This window comes from Octopus bimaculoides, chromosome 5 (genome assembly GCF_046866305.1).
Source record: "Octopus bimaculoides isolate indiv1 chromosome 5, ASM4686630v1, whole genome shotgun sequence".
NCBI lineage: Eukaryota > Metazoa > Mollusca > Cephalopoda > Octopoda > Octopodidae > Octopus > Octopus bimaculoides.
In genome coordinates, this window is record NC_142932.1 from 95,334,883 (window position 1) to 95,350,210 (window position 15,328).

At 39.0% G+C, this 15,328-nt stretch overlaps 2 protein-coding genes across 3 annotated transcripts in view; both read right to left on the minus strand.

Annotated features, from left to right (window-relative positions):
* The window catches only part of LOC106880794 (neural cell adhesion molecule L1.1-like), a 537,440-nt gene that overhangs the window by 401,013 nt on the left and 121,099 nt on the right, over positions 1-15,328 (minus strand). The gene's annotated exons all lie outside the window — the stretch shown is intronic.
* Positions 1-15,328, minus strand: part of LOC106874055 (uncharacterized) — a 122,182-nt gene that overhangs the window by 101,904 nt on the left and 4,950 nt on the right. Inside the window, exon 3 of the mRNA XM_089352676.1 lies at positions 5,192-5,512. Coding sequence (XP_089208802.1) covers positions 5,192-5,512 — 321 coding nt within the window. The remainder of the gene's footprint in view (positions 1-5,191; positions 5,513-15,328) is intronic.

The window sequence follows — 15,328 nt, forward strand, 5'->3', positions numbered from 1 at the left end:
CCCTTCATATTGGGTTAAACTAAACAGAAAAGAAATAAACAAAGCAAAATCCCAACAATTGCTGAGAAGCTCAGGTCTCAAAGTAGAGACTGAAGGATTTTTAATTGCAGCACAAGATCAAAGCTTTCCTACCAGAAATCACCATAAATATGTAATGGAAAGAAATACAAGTAACTGCAGAATATGTGGAGAAGGAGAAGAAGCAATAAATCATATTGTCTGTGGCTGCCCAGTTCCAGCTAAGAAAGAATTTATTCAGACATGACAGAGTCAGGACTTAAAAACACTGGAAGCTATGCCAACACTATGGCATAACAACAGGTAAAGATGGCACACACCAGAAAAGATCACAGAAAATGAGAAAGCAACCATACTCTGGGATTTGTCAATACACACACAGAGAAATTAAGGTCAATAGGCTGGATAAAGTTGTCAGAGATCACCAAGAGAAAAATGCTTTCTAATTGATAGATCAATACCAACATATGACAATTTTTCTCTAAAAGAAATGGAGAAGCTTTCAAAATATAAAGATCTGCAAATAGTGGTAACTTGAATGTGAAGCCAAAAAACAGAAACCATTCCTATCATAGTAGGTTCCTATTATAGTAGGTATGATAAAAAAGACATTCAGTCAAATACATAACAAAAACATCAGGACTTACAAGTATATATAGCATACAGAAAATAGCAATACTAGTCACCGCACACATCCTACGTAAAACACCTTCAATACAGAGGAAATAAGAGCACCACAACAAACCACAGCGCATACCCAAGACACACAGAGCTGCACTCAGTAGTGCAGTGAAAGCACGTAATATAAACAAGACTACTGAATAATAATAATAATAATAATAATAATAATAATAATAATAATAATAATAATAATAATAATAATGGTGTTACATAATTTTCAGGGGTATTAGCCAATATCACCAATCCCAGTACTTGACTGGTAATTTATTCCATCAACACCAAAAAGGTAAAAAGTACAACTGACCTTTGCAAGAACAGAACTCAATACATAAAGTGCAGGGACCAATACCACAAAGTATTTTTCTAATGCTTCAAAGATTCTGCTAATTTGCTACATTAACAACAACAATAGCAGCAGCAACAATTTCTTCCATTTGCCATCTGAATGATGGATGAGGAAGACAATACAAAGATGGACACAAAACTTGGTGATTTACATAGAATTGAATGATAAAAATGTGTAGAAAACATACACAGTAGAAATATAAACAAAAGGTAAGAAGTATACATAGTTGTCAGCATCACTCGTGTCAGAGTTGAGTTCATCTGGTGCTTCCATGATGCTTAAACCCAACATGTTTCAGAAGGCCAAGTCTCTGGCATTGATCACATGGCAAGGCAGGTGATATTCTTGGCTGAAGTTGCCAGGCCTTGCATGGCCTTCTTTTTGTTTCTTCTTCAGTCTTTCTCCTCGAAAGTGGATAACCAAAATGAATTGTTCTTCACCATAATGGACGGTCAGCAGTTTCTGTTTCCTAGGTGTTAGGGCTGATTCCAGCTTGAAGGAACGAAGACTTCAGCTGGTGTTTGAATCTACATTTTGGGGGTCCTCGGCGTTAGACACATAGAAAGAGCTGACCAAAATTTGCCAGAACAATTATGGGAAGGCGTCCCAATAGCAGACCCAACGATGACTCTCACAAAGACTCATAAGTAGAAATCCCCTGGTTAAGATGGGGTGCCAAATTTCTGGCTTGCATCGATCTTGTGCACACATGAAAAGTTAGTTGAGCTGTTCAATGAAATTATGAGAGATCCTAGGAAAACACCTGATTGGTTAGCAAGTGGTAATACTAACCTACAACCAAAGAATAATGAAACCAAAGTTCAAAAATGCTATTGGCACATAGCCTGTTTATCTATTACTTATAAAATTTTAACATCCATCCTTGTGGAGAAAACACATATTTATGAAACAGAACTCTATTGTCTCCACTGAACAAAAAGGCTGCTAATGAAGATGCAAAGACCAACTTCTAGTTAATTGCATGATCCTTCAGAACTGTCATAACAAATGCAGAAATCTCAGTTACACATAGATTGATTATAAAAAGGCCTTTGACAGCATACTGCATTCATGGATCTTGAAATTGCTGGATACTTTCAAACTTTCTCCTGTAATTTCAAGCTTCCTGAAGCATAACATACCATTCTAATGGAGTTCTGACTTCAAACAATATTAACTTCAACTGTGGATTTTACAAGATGACTCACTTTGCCTCCAATTTTCAGCATAGTCCTAATATTTCTTACAAGGGGGTTTGATAGAACAGGATATGTGTATAAAATCAAGAATAAGAAAATAAGTTGTTATCTATTTGATATGGCTAACTTAAAACTCTATAGCAAAGACAATGATGAGCTTGAAGGCCTATTACATACTGTGAAAGCATTTAGTGATGACATCATGATGGAGGTTGGTCTTAAAAAATGTACTGCGACCACTTTCCAGGAATAGAATTGAAGACCTCAAATTCAGTTGTGTTAGCTGTTGACACAGTCATAAAAAGACTTGAGCAAAAAACAAACTTACAAATACCTAGGAATAAATGAAGGCTCTGGCATTCAGCATGCAAGCATGAAAGAGAAGATCAGGAAGGAATGTTACAGGAGAGTTCGAGCAATCCTGAAATCTGAGCTAAATACTTTATAATAAGGTGTTAGCCATAAATTCCTTTGCAGTTCTAGTTGTTACTTATAGCTTCAATGTGTTGAACTGGAATATCAGTGAAATAAAGAACATTGACAGGAAAATTTTTATGTTGCTAACTTGCAATAAGATGCACTACCCAAAGGCAGATATTGATTGTCTTAACCTTCCTAGAGCCCAAGGAGGTCGATGTATGAACCAGTTTGAAATCTCTTACAAAGCCACAACAATTTGACTGGCCAGATATCTTGAAAGGTCTAATGACTGGATGCTGAAACTTGTTGAAAATCATGAGAAGAATAAGAAGCTTCATTTTGTCAGGAAGGAGAGTAAAAAAATTGCTATTGAGTTCATGCATAAAACCGGGTTGAACAGCATGATAGAAGCGTGGCAGCTTTTGTTGCAAAGAAGGTGAAATCAATGGAATAAAAAAGCACATGAGCAATTGGCTGGCTGAAAAATGGAGTACACTCGAGTTGCCAATTTTGCAGTGATGAGATTTAAACTGTTGACCTCTAATCTCCGAATACAAAGTTTTAGCACCAGTGGAATATAAATCAAGACATGAAAGTCTTGGCCAATATCTATACTGGTTAATATGTCAACATTATAAAATCAAACTGCTGATAAATAGTATAAGCAGGCTGTAACTGAGGAAGAAAATGTAACAATTCTTTGGGACATTCCAGAACATACAGACAACCCCATCAAAGCCAATTAGCTGGATATTATTGTGTAAGACCAAAACAATAAAGTCTGTTTATTGAATGACAAGCTCAGAAAATTTTAAATTTTGCTCACTGAAGTCAAAAAAATTGTTTTATCTCAAGTCAGTTACTATACAAGTGATCAGTAGGAGCACTTGGAATGATCAAAAAGGGAACTGAAAACTATTTGAAAATGATACCTGGTTAACCATCCATGCAAGGAGTGCAAAGATTGTTTTAATGGGTGCATTACATATATCGAGAAGAGCATTGCTGCTGTGACTTTTTCTTTTTTTCTTCATTTTTTCCTCTTTTCTATTATCTTTTTTCTTTTGTCTTTCTTTCTTCTTTTCCCCTTTTTTTTTCTTTTTTTTTTTTTTTTTTTGCTTTTTCTATCACTTGTCTTTGTAAATGAACAATCTTATGTATTTATTTTAAAGATCTACCACTGTATACAGTGAGCTTCTTTGTCCTAAGTGTTGGGAAAGCACTCGGCAAGAAATGGAAACAAAGTTCAAAAAAGAAGTAAAACTCATAATGATGATGATGATGATGATGATGATGATGATGATAATGATGATATGACAATAAGTATTACTTCTTTGTATGGTTACTATTTTTGTCTCTTATTGAGAATTTTCAAACTAGCTACTTTGCTTGTTGCAAAATGAGTGACCAATGGTACTTATTTTTCTATATATTGCAAGCTGGAACAAATCCCTGTTATTTCTAGCAGTCAAGTGTTCACAATTGAAGGTGGGCACAAGTAGCCTGAAACCATTCGATCATGTGATCCCGTCATCTGCTTGCAATATATATGGGGTGCAGGTTGCACCAGTAACTAACTGGCAGGGTATTTGCCTTGAGTTAAAACAGTAGTAACATCAAACAGCCATATTGATGTGGCGATAAATATTACTTCTAATAATTACAATATTCTGCTTAATACCATACAATGGCAAACATTCTGGTTTTTATGTTTAACCTGAGCTTAAAACTGAAGAGCTCTCAGAGAAAACAAACACCACCATATTGTACATCCATATAGAATATAACTAACAATTAAATGCCATCAAGCTCATTATCTTCCCTCCAATGTAATCTTCAGCAGGGCTATAGAATACTGCAGCAAGAATCTATGAGGCTAACAAGCTAAAGAAAGAATAATGTATATACCAATGCCATGTGACAACTATGCAAAAATCACAGTGAAAATACCTAACATCATGGTGTTAGGACTCACCATACAACATTGTTGAAAAAAGTAAAATGTTGCAAAACATTTTCTTTGCTGAACAGATAAACATTTGCCAAATGGCCATATATTTCAAAAGCTGTTCAGGAATATTAGAACTAAAGAAAGTTACAGCTGTACAAAAACATGTCTAATATTCTCAAGAACTACAATACAAAGTTATTGCAAACTAAAAGTAAAGAGAAGGGAGCAGATATGCAACTGACTAAACATACATTTTTAAAGAACACATTTGTTTTAGCTATGCATCTTACTCTGGAAAGTAGAACTCAATGAAATAGATGCTTTAGTAAATTTATGCAAATTACAGAAATGACCGCATATATTTTGGGATCTGTTAGTTCATTATTGGCCAGTGATACAACATTATAACAACAAAAATGTAAATCAATAAAAAGAAAAACTCTTTTCAAAACTGTTAAAGTTATGTAATCTTCTCGTTGTGTTAGATATAAATTTAGAAATGTACATATATTTCAAGTAAAAATTTTGAACAAATCTGGTGTTTGTACTTTATATATAGAAAAAGTAAAAACTTACATTTCATATGCAAATCAAGTTCCTTTGAATATTTATCAAATTCCTTTTTACCCGGAAAATATGCAACACACTGTAATTTCTGAAAATTCATATTAAGAGTTAATGTCAGTTTTGATGATAAAGTGGTCAGGTTTCCTGATTTGATTGACTTGTTTGCAATATACTCTGTAGCATTTTTTAGTTTTCCATCTTTCTTAGTAATCAACCAATAGACTGAAAATACAGGGTTGGTGTCTTTAATAAGGCATTCATAACTTTTATTCTTATTTTCCACTAGATCTGTGTCAGAAGTAGCCTTGATTGTGACCAATTTTGGTAAAACTGAAGTAGAAGAATTGACAAAAATTACGTCAATGCATGAATGTATTTTAGTCTGTGTGTGTTTGCACGCGCACGCATTTGTGTGTGTGTGCGTGCATGTGTGCATGCATGCGTGTGTGTGTAATTGTGTGTGTTTTGAAAATATATCCTCATTTTTGTTGGATAGTGGGGTTGAGATTATAGCAATATCATGAATATTGTTTATATATTTTTAGTTAGATGAAAAATAAAACAGTATTATCTTTGTTGATATCAATAATCAGAAGGTATTGCACAAAACTCACTGAGTGATCTAACTTAGCAAACCATCACATATATGGACCAACTGGAATGCTTTCTTATGCTTTTTTCTTCAGATATGCAGATGACATTTTCAAGTTCAACTCTTCTCATGGTGAGACTGACAGTATATCTTGTACAATAAATAATATTGACAACTATGTAGACATTGAAATGGAATACTCCATTGACATAGGAACTCAATATCTACAGGAAAACCACAAATTAGCCTTAGCGAGAAGCACTAAATCACTAAATATACACTGATATCACAGATAAATAACAAATGGGCAAAACAGGAAATATAACTGCTAATATAAAGCAGTCTAGAAAATTCTGTTGTCATCTGTGCTGCAGGTGCCTAGGTCTTTCTCCTAACAATCATACGCATCAGTTAAAATTTCTCTACATTTATTCCTAATTATAGTGTAGGGTACTGCCAATGGACTTATAACAGACAAGCTGTAGATAGGGACTTTCACTGTGGGCTATTGAGTTGGTCCTCAGAAAAGGGAGTTCTGGTTAGGCAGGAGAAGAGTCTGGATATTGAAATGGCCAATCATACTCTCCCTGACAGTGAAGCTGATTAAAGCTAAATAAACAATACACTGACACACTCTTGTTTCTGGTTACTTTTATGTATAGCTTAACAAAGCTATAATGGCATCCTTTTGTTCCTATATTTTCTTTCTCCAAGTTATCTTTCATTCCTGTGTCTGCTTATCTCTGACTCTTATGTTACTTGTCACTAATCGATGTTGTGAAGTGTATTCTTCACTAGGAAAGGTCTACATTTCCACCAGCAAACCAGCCCTTTTGTTTGTGAAAATGTAATCTGTATGACTAATTGTGTTCACCAGATTGGTAGGTGGTTGGCTGGATTTTTAAAGTATGTGTTTGACCAATTTCATCACAGGATTCTAAGAGCCTTACACCCTCCTCATTTCTTAAACCACATCCAAAACTTTCACTAATATCATGGTAAACATCATCATGTTGGCCAACATGTTAATTGAAGTTGTCAGCTGCAACAATGAAAACATTGTCAATCATTATTGAGGTAGTCTGTAGAAGGAGCATATTGAAGTGGTTCTTCCATTTTTATGTTAATCCTGTGTGATACATGTGTGGAAATAAAAGTTGCTGTTGAGTTGTCTATAACTAGTCTCATCTTTGTTATCCTATAATACACGTTCTCTACTTCAGTTACTTTATCTATCTACAGTGAGGGGAAATAAATATTCGTACATGTCAAAATTCTTTATTTATTTAATTTCTAATGAATATAAATGGGATAAACCAATACTATATTTGCATAGACATGCATAAACCAAGAATATGGAAAAGAAGCTAATAAATTATAGTAACTAAAATATCTGGCAGTGTTGGCTATAGCCTAGTCACCTGTATTGTTAACCAGGTGATACACGAAGGAGTCATACCCAATGACTGGCGTAGCAGCACCATAGTCAACTGCTACAAGGGTAAAAGTGATGTTTTAGATAGAAATAACTACAGTAGTATCAAACTTCTGGATCAGGTGATGAAGGTCATGGAGAGGGTCATAGCACAACTAATTAGGGAGAGAGTATGCTTAGATGAGTGCAGTTCAGTTTTGTCCCAGGTATATTCCTGGTACGACAACTGCAGGAGAAATACCTAGCCAAAGATAAACTTCTATACTTGGCTTTTGTGGACTTGGAGAAAGCCTTTGACAGGGTCCCCCGGTCCCTTATCTGGTGGGCAATGCAGAAACTAGGGATTGATGAATGGTTAATAAGAGCAGTACAAGCCCTATACAGAGGTACCATTAGTAAGGTTAGGGTTGGCAATGAGTATAGTGAAGAATTCCTGATAGAAGTAGAGGTCCACCAAGGATCAGCCCTCAGCTCCCTCTTATTCATCATAGTTCTTCAGGCAATAACAGAGGAATTCAAGACAGGTTGCCCCTGGGAGCTCCTCTATGCTGATGACCTGGCCCTCAAAGCAGAATCACTACCAGAACTAGAGAAGAAATTTCAGGTGTGGAAGCAAGGTTTAGAAACGAAGGACTTTAGAGTAAATGTCACAAAACCAAAGTCTTAGTAAGTAGGAAGGCGAACACATCACACACCCCTTCAGGTAGATGGCCCTGTTTGATCTGTAGAAAAGGTGTAGGTAGAAACACCATATGATGTACCCAATGTAAGCTATGGACATATAAGAGGTGCAGCAACATCAAAGGAAGATTAACCTGGAAGATAGCTTTCAGTGCAGCAGATACACTGGGGCAATAAACACCACAGAAGCTCAGAAAACAGATTCCATCCCATGCCAAGGTCAGAAACTAGAAGTAATTGATAGCTTCTGCTACCTAGGTGACCAAGTCTGTAGTGGGGGTGGATGCTCAGAGAACATTGCCACTAGAATATGAATAGCCAGGGCAAAGTTCAGAAAGCTTCTACCTCCTACTGGTGACAAAGGGCCTCTCGCTCAGAGTGAAAGGTAGATTGTACGATGCATGTGTGCGAGCTACCATGCTTCACGGCAGTGAAACATGGACCATGACTGCTGACAACATGCATAGGCCCGAAAGAAATGAAGCTAGCATGATCCACTAAATGTTTAATGTCAGTGTTTACACACAACAGAGTGTAAGCGCCCTGAGAGAAATGTTGGACATAAAAAGCATTGAAAGTGGTGTGCAAGAGAGACGTCTGCACTGGTATAGTCATGTACTAAGGATGAATGAGTAGAGCTGTGTGAAGAAGTGCCACTCTCAAACAGTTGAAGGGACCCATGACAGAGGGAAACCCAGGAAGACATGGGATGACGTGGTGAAGCATGACCTTTGAATGCTGGGCCTCACAGAGGCAATGACAAAAGAGCAAGACCCCTAGAGATATGCTGTGACTGAGAACACCTGGCAAATAAAGTGAGATCACAGCTGTAGCCTATGCCAGTGTCATATAACCAGCCTACTCAAAAGTATCTTTTGGATTGTAGGGCAACATGCTGTGTTTGAGGACACCTATTGAGTTAAGTACATCAATATCAAAATCAAATCAAACCACAATCAAATAGAAATTGTAGTTGTGGCTGATGCCAGTGCTGCCTGTCTGGCTCCCCGTGCCAGTGGCATGTAAAAAGCACCATCCAAACGTAGTTGATGCCAGCCCCCTCGCCCCAACTGGCTCCTGTGTTAGTGGCATGTAAAAAGCACCATCCAAACATGGTCGATGCCACCCACCTCTGACCCTTGTGGCAGTGGCTCGTAAAAAGCACCCACTACACTCTTGGAGTGGTTGGTGTTAGGAAGGGCATTCATCTGTAGAAACACTGCCAGATCAGATTGGAGCCTGGTGCAGCCTCATGGCTTCCCAGACCCCCAGTCGAACTGTCCAACCCATACCAGCATGGAAAACAGACGTTAAATGATGATGATGATATATATATATCATCATCATCATCATCATCATCGTTTAACGTCCGCTTTCCATGCTAGCATGGGTTGGACGATTTGACTGAGGACTGGTGAAACCGGATGGCAACACCAGGCTCCAGTCTAATTTGGCAGAGTTTCTACAGCTGGATGCCCTTCCTAACGCCAACCACTCAGAGAGTGTAGTGGGTGCTTTTACGTGTCACCCGCACGAAAACGGCCACGCTCGAAATGGTGTCTTTTATGTGCCACCCGCACAAGCCAGTCCAGGGGCACTGGCAACGATCTCGCTCGAAAATCCTACGGGAGCCAGTCAGGCGGTACTGGCAACGGCCACGCTCAAAATGGTGCATCTCATGTGCCACCCGCACAAGAACCAGTCCAGGGGCACTGGCAACGATCTTACTTGGCTTGCAGGGTCTTCTCACGCACAGCACATTTCCAAAGGTCTCGGTCAGTAGTCATCGCCTCGGTGAGGCCCAATGTACGGAGGTCTTGCCTCACCACCTCAGCCCAGGTCTTCCTGGGCCTACCTCTTCCACGGGTTCCCTCAACTGTTAGGGTGTGGCACTTTTTCACGCAGCTATCCTCATCCATTTTCACCACATGTCCATACCAGCGCAATCGTCTCTCTTGCACACCACAACTGATGCTTCTAATGTTCAGCTTTTCTCTCAAGATACTTACACTCTGACGGGTATTCACATTGACATTACACATCCAACGGAGCATACTGGCTTCATTCCTTGCGAGCTTACGTATGTCCTCAGCAGTTACAGCCCATGTTTCACTGCCATGTAGCATGGCTGTTCGTACGCATGCGTCATACAGTCTGCCTTTTACTCTGAGTGAGAGTCCCTTTGTCGCCAGCAGGGGTAAGAGCTCTCTAAACTTTGCCCAGGCTATTCTTATTCTAGCAGCTACACTTTCAGCGCACCCACCCCCACTACTAACTTGGTCGCCCAGATAGCGGAAGCTATCGACTACCTCTAGTTTTTCACCCTGGAATGAGATAGAAGTTGTTTCCTGTTTGTTTACAGTCTTTATTGCACCTGAACATCTGCCACAAACAAAAACTAACTTGCTAGTTAACCTGCCTTTGATGTTGCTGCACCTCTTATGTGTCCATAGCTTGCACCGGGTACATCTTATAGAGTTACTACCTACTCCTTTTCTACATACTGAGCAGGGCCATCTACCTGAAGGGGTTTGTGTTTTATCTACCTTCCTACTTATTAGGATTTTGGTTTTAGCTAGGTTGACTCTAAGGCCCTTCAATTCTAGACCTTACTTCCACACCTGAAACTTCTCCTCTAGTTCTGATAGTGACTCCGCAATTAGGGCAAGGTCATCAGCATAGAGGAGCTCCCAGGGGCAACCTGTCTTGAACTCCTCTGTGATTGCCTGGAGGACTATGATAAATAAGAGGGGGCTGAGGACGGAACCTTGGTGGACCCCTACCTCTACCCGGAATTCATTGCTGTACTCCTTTCCAACCCTCACCTTACTGGCAGCATCTCTGTACATGGCTAGCACAGCTCTCACTAACCATTCTTCTATCCCAAGTTTCCTCATTGACCACCAGATAAGGGATCGGGGGACCCTGTCAAAGGCTTTCTCCATGTCAACGAAAGCCAGGTACAGAGGTTTATCCTTAGCTAGGTATTTCTCCTGCAACTGTCTCACTAGAAATAAGGCATCAGTAGTGCTTTTACCTGGCACGAACCCAAACTGCATCTCATCTAAATTGATTCGCTCCCTAATTAGTTGGGCTATGACCCTCTCTGTAACTTTCATAACCTGATCTAACAGCTTGATGCCTCTGTAATATATATATATATATATATATATATATATATATATATATATATATATATATATATATATATATATATATATATACACACAAAATATTCTATAATTATATACATAGATATAATTATAATCAGGGGTCAGCTAATTGCTTCGTTACATACTGAAATTCGAAACAGCAGCTAATGTCATTTCAACTATCACAAGTATCTCCGAGACAATAACACACTTTTTTATGTAGGCAATTTCTAATTTTGGTACATGGCGAAGCAATTAGCTGACCCCTGATTATAATTATATTTATGTATATAATTATTAAATATTTTGTATAATTCACCTATAAAGGTTATTTTCACATACTGACTACTTGGTAAAATTATTAACTATTAATCAATTAATTAATTGATTGATTAATCAATTAACCTTACCCTATATTATTTATATATATATATGTGTGTATATATATATATATATATATTTATGTATGTATATATATATATATATATGTGTGTGTGTGTGTGTGTGTGTGTGTGTGTGTGTGTGTGTGTGTGTTTTCGCATACATACATACATATATATATGTACTGACACATGTACGAGCACACACACACACACACACACACCTTGTGTAGAAAATCTGCTCGCATATGCAAGCATGTCAAGCTGATGTTAAATTGTAGGAAGAGATGAAGGCTTCAACCAACAGTATGTACCTCTCTGGGCCCCTCCCTCAATGTCTCTGTCAATTCTGCACTCTCGCCTGCCAAAAGCAGAAGCCACAGTAGCAACCTTATCGTCATGGCTGGTTGCATCAATGGGCAGCATCTGAGTGGCTTCCATGATATGCATGGAAGCTATGGAGTTGGTTCCAACAATGAAGGGAACTAGGATATTGGAGTTTTGTGAAGTGTGTATGGATGGATGATTCTGATAACAAAGTGGCATGTAAATGTCACTATGAAAGACTGCTACAGAGAATGCACAGGAGAAGGAGAGTCTTCTTAAAGTGGACCCAACAGAAAGACCAGCTGTCTGAGTTGACAATAATAAGATAGATAAAGCTACCATAATCATCTTCATCATCACCATTTAATGTCCATATTTCATGCTGTCATGGGTTGGATGGTGCCATTTACATAACATAAGCACCAGTGAGGTCAGCATATAACTTGCAAGTCAAAGATCCCTGAACTGAGTGAGTGTGATATATTGCAGTCACCCATATAGTTAAGCACGTTGTCCAGGAAGGTATCATACCCAACAACTGGTGTAGTAGCATTATAGCCAACTGTTACAATGGTAAATGAAATGGCTTAGACAGAAGTAATTAGAGGTATCATATTGGTGGAGGGGATCATGAAAGTTACAAAAAACTGTCACAACTCAACTAAATTGGAAGATAGTTGACCAAGATGAGACAAACACTGCTGATGCTATCTTCTGAGTAAGGCAATTGCAGGAGAAGCATTTGCTCAAACATAATCTGCTGTACTAATTATTTACTGACATGGAGAGAACTTTTGACACTGTCCCTCACTCTCTAATTGGGTAGTTGCTATGGAAGTCAGCAATGAATATAGCAATGAATTTAGTGTTCAGATAGGAATTCAACAGGGGTTAATTCTCAGTCCCCTCCTTGTTTGTTATAGTTCTTCAGGCCATAACAGAGGAGTTTAAGACTGGTTGCACATGGAAGCTCCTCTATGCCAATGACCTTGTTCTTATAGCTGGATTTACAGTAGCATTAAAAAAGTAATATCAAGTGTGGAAGCAATGCTTGGAATCATAGGGCCTTAAAATTAACTAAGCAAAGCCTAAAAACTTCGTATGCAGGGAAGCAAACAAATTACTAATCTCTTCAGGAAAGTAGCTCTGTTTGATATGTAGAAAAAGTGTTGATAGACATTCCATACTCTGTACCAAATACAAGCTATGGGCATATGTAGGGTGCAGTGAAATTACAAGAAAGTTAACAAAGAAATTAGTCTTTGTGTTTGGCTGATGTGAAAATGCAATAAATACTAACAATACACAAGAAATAGATTTCTTCAAATACTCAGGAGGATCTTAGAGGTAGTAGAAAATTTCTGTTACCTGTGACCTAATTAGCAATGGAGAAGGATACTCTGAAAGTGAAGTAGTTAGAATAAGAACTGGCTGGGGAAAAATCAGAGAACTATTCCCTTCGTTGATAATAAATGGCCTCTTCTTCAGAGTGAAAGGCAAATTGTACAAACAGTTATACCACCCAGTAGTGAAACATAGGCTGTGAATGTAGAGGATTAGTGTAATGTTGGTGTAAATGTAAAATAAAGCAGAAATATATTGAGAGAAAAATTTGGTATAAAAGGTATCAGATGTAGTAAGAAAAGAGACTGCTCCGGAATGGCTCAGCATGACCGCAGCCACTTGGCTGAAACACATAAATAAATAAATAAATGCATATGTGTAAGATCAGCAGTATAAAGAAGAACCAAGTACTATATGTGGATGGAACCTGTGGAAGAGAAAGACCTAGGAAAAAGTGGAATGAACTGATAAAAAATGACCCTCAGGTACTGAGCCTCACAGAGATTATTGGTAATTTACTATTCTTGAGAAGACCTGTTCATCTAAGTAAAATTGAGACCTACTCACAACCTGTCTGATAAATCTTTCCCCAACAACTCATCTTCCTAACACCCACTCCCTTCACCCATGTCCACATTTCACTGCATTCCCTTACCCTCTATTTTCCACTCTCCTTTTGCATTCTCATGAATTTCCTTGCATACATTCTATCTCTGATGAATTTCTCCCCTCCCCACAACATATCTTCTTAATGACTTTGACGACGATGGTGTATACATCATCATCATCATCATCGTTTAACGTCTGCCTTCCATGATGGCATGGGTTAGACGATTTGACTGAGGACAGGTGAACCAGGTGGCTACACCAGGCTCCAATCTTATTTGGCAGAGTTTCTACAGCTGGATGCCCTTTCTAACGCCAACCACTCCGAGAGTGTAGTGGGTGTTTTTATGTGCCACTGGCACGAAGGCCAACCTGGTGGTACTGGCAACGGCCACATTCAAAATGGTGTATTTTACATGCCACCTGCACAGGAGCCAGTCCAGCGGCACTGGCAATGACTTCGCTCGAATGTTTTTTCATGTGTCACTGGCACAAGTGCCAGTAAGGTGACGCTGGTAACGATCACGCTCAAATGGTGCTATTTACGTGCCACCGGCATGGAAGCCAGACAGCTGCCCTGGCAATGATCAAACTTGGACGGTGCTCTTAGTGCTCCACTGGTACAGGTGCCATCACGATTTCGATTTCACTTGCCCCCAACAGGTCTTCGCAAGCGGAGTTTAGTATCCAATGAAGGAAAGGTATGCATAAGTGGGCTGGCTACACTCCTGGCAGAGGCCTCGGATTATAGTTTCACTTGGCTTGCTGGGTTTTCTCACGTACAGCATATTTCCAAAGGTCTCGGTCACAATTCATTGCCTTGGTGCGGCCTCATGTTCAAAGGTCATGCTTCACCACCTCATCCCAGGTCTTCCTGGGTCTACCTCTTTCACAGGTTCCCTCAGCTGCTAGCGTGTGGCACTTTCTCACACAGCTATCCTCATCCATTCTTGCCACATGACCATACCAGTGCAATCATCTCTCTTGCACACCACAACTGATGCTTCTTAGGTTCAGCTTTTCTCTCAAGGTATTTACACTCTGTCGAGTATGCACACTGACATTACACATCCATCGGAGCATACTGGCTTCATTCCTTGCAAGCTTACACATGTCCTCAGCAGTCACAGTCCATGTTTCACTGCCATGTAGCATAGCTGTTCGTACACATGCGTCATACAGTCTGCCTTTTACTCTGAGCGAGAAGCCCTTTGTCACCAGCAGAGGTAAGAGCTTTCTAAACTTTGCCCAGGCTATTCTTATTCTAGCAGCTACACTTTCAGTGCATCCTCCCTCACTACTGACTTGGTCACCTAGATAGTGGAAGCTATCAACTACTTCTAGTTTTTCTCCTTGGAATGTGGCAGAAATTGTTTTCTGCACATTTTCAGTGTTTATTGCTCTTGAGCATCTGCCACATACAAAAACTAACTTCCTAGTTAACTGTCCTTTGATATTGCTGCACCTCTTATGTGTCCGTAGCTTTCTACCAATGCCTTTTCTACAGATCGAGCAGGACCATCTACCTGAAGGGGTTTTTGGTTTGTCTACCTTCCTACTTATTAGGACTTTGGTTTTAGCTAGGTTGACTCTAAGGCCCTTTGATTCTAATCCTTGCTTCCACACCTG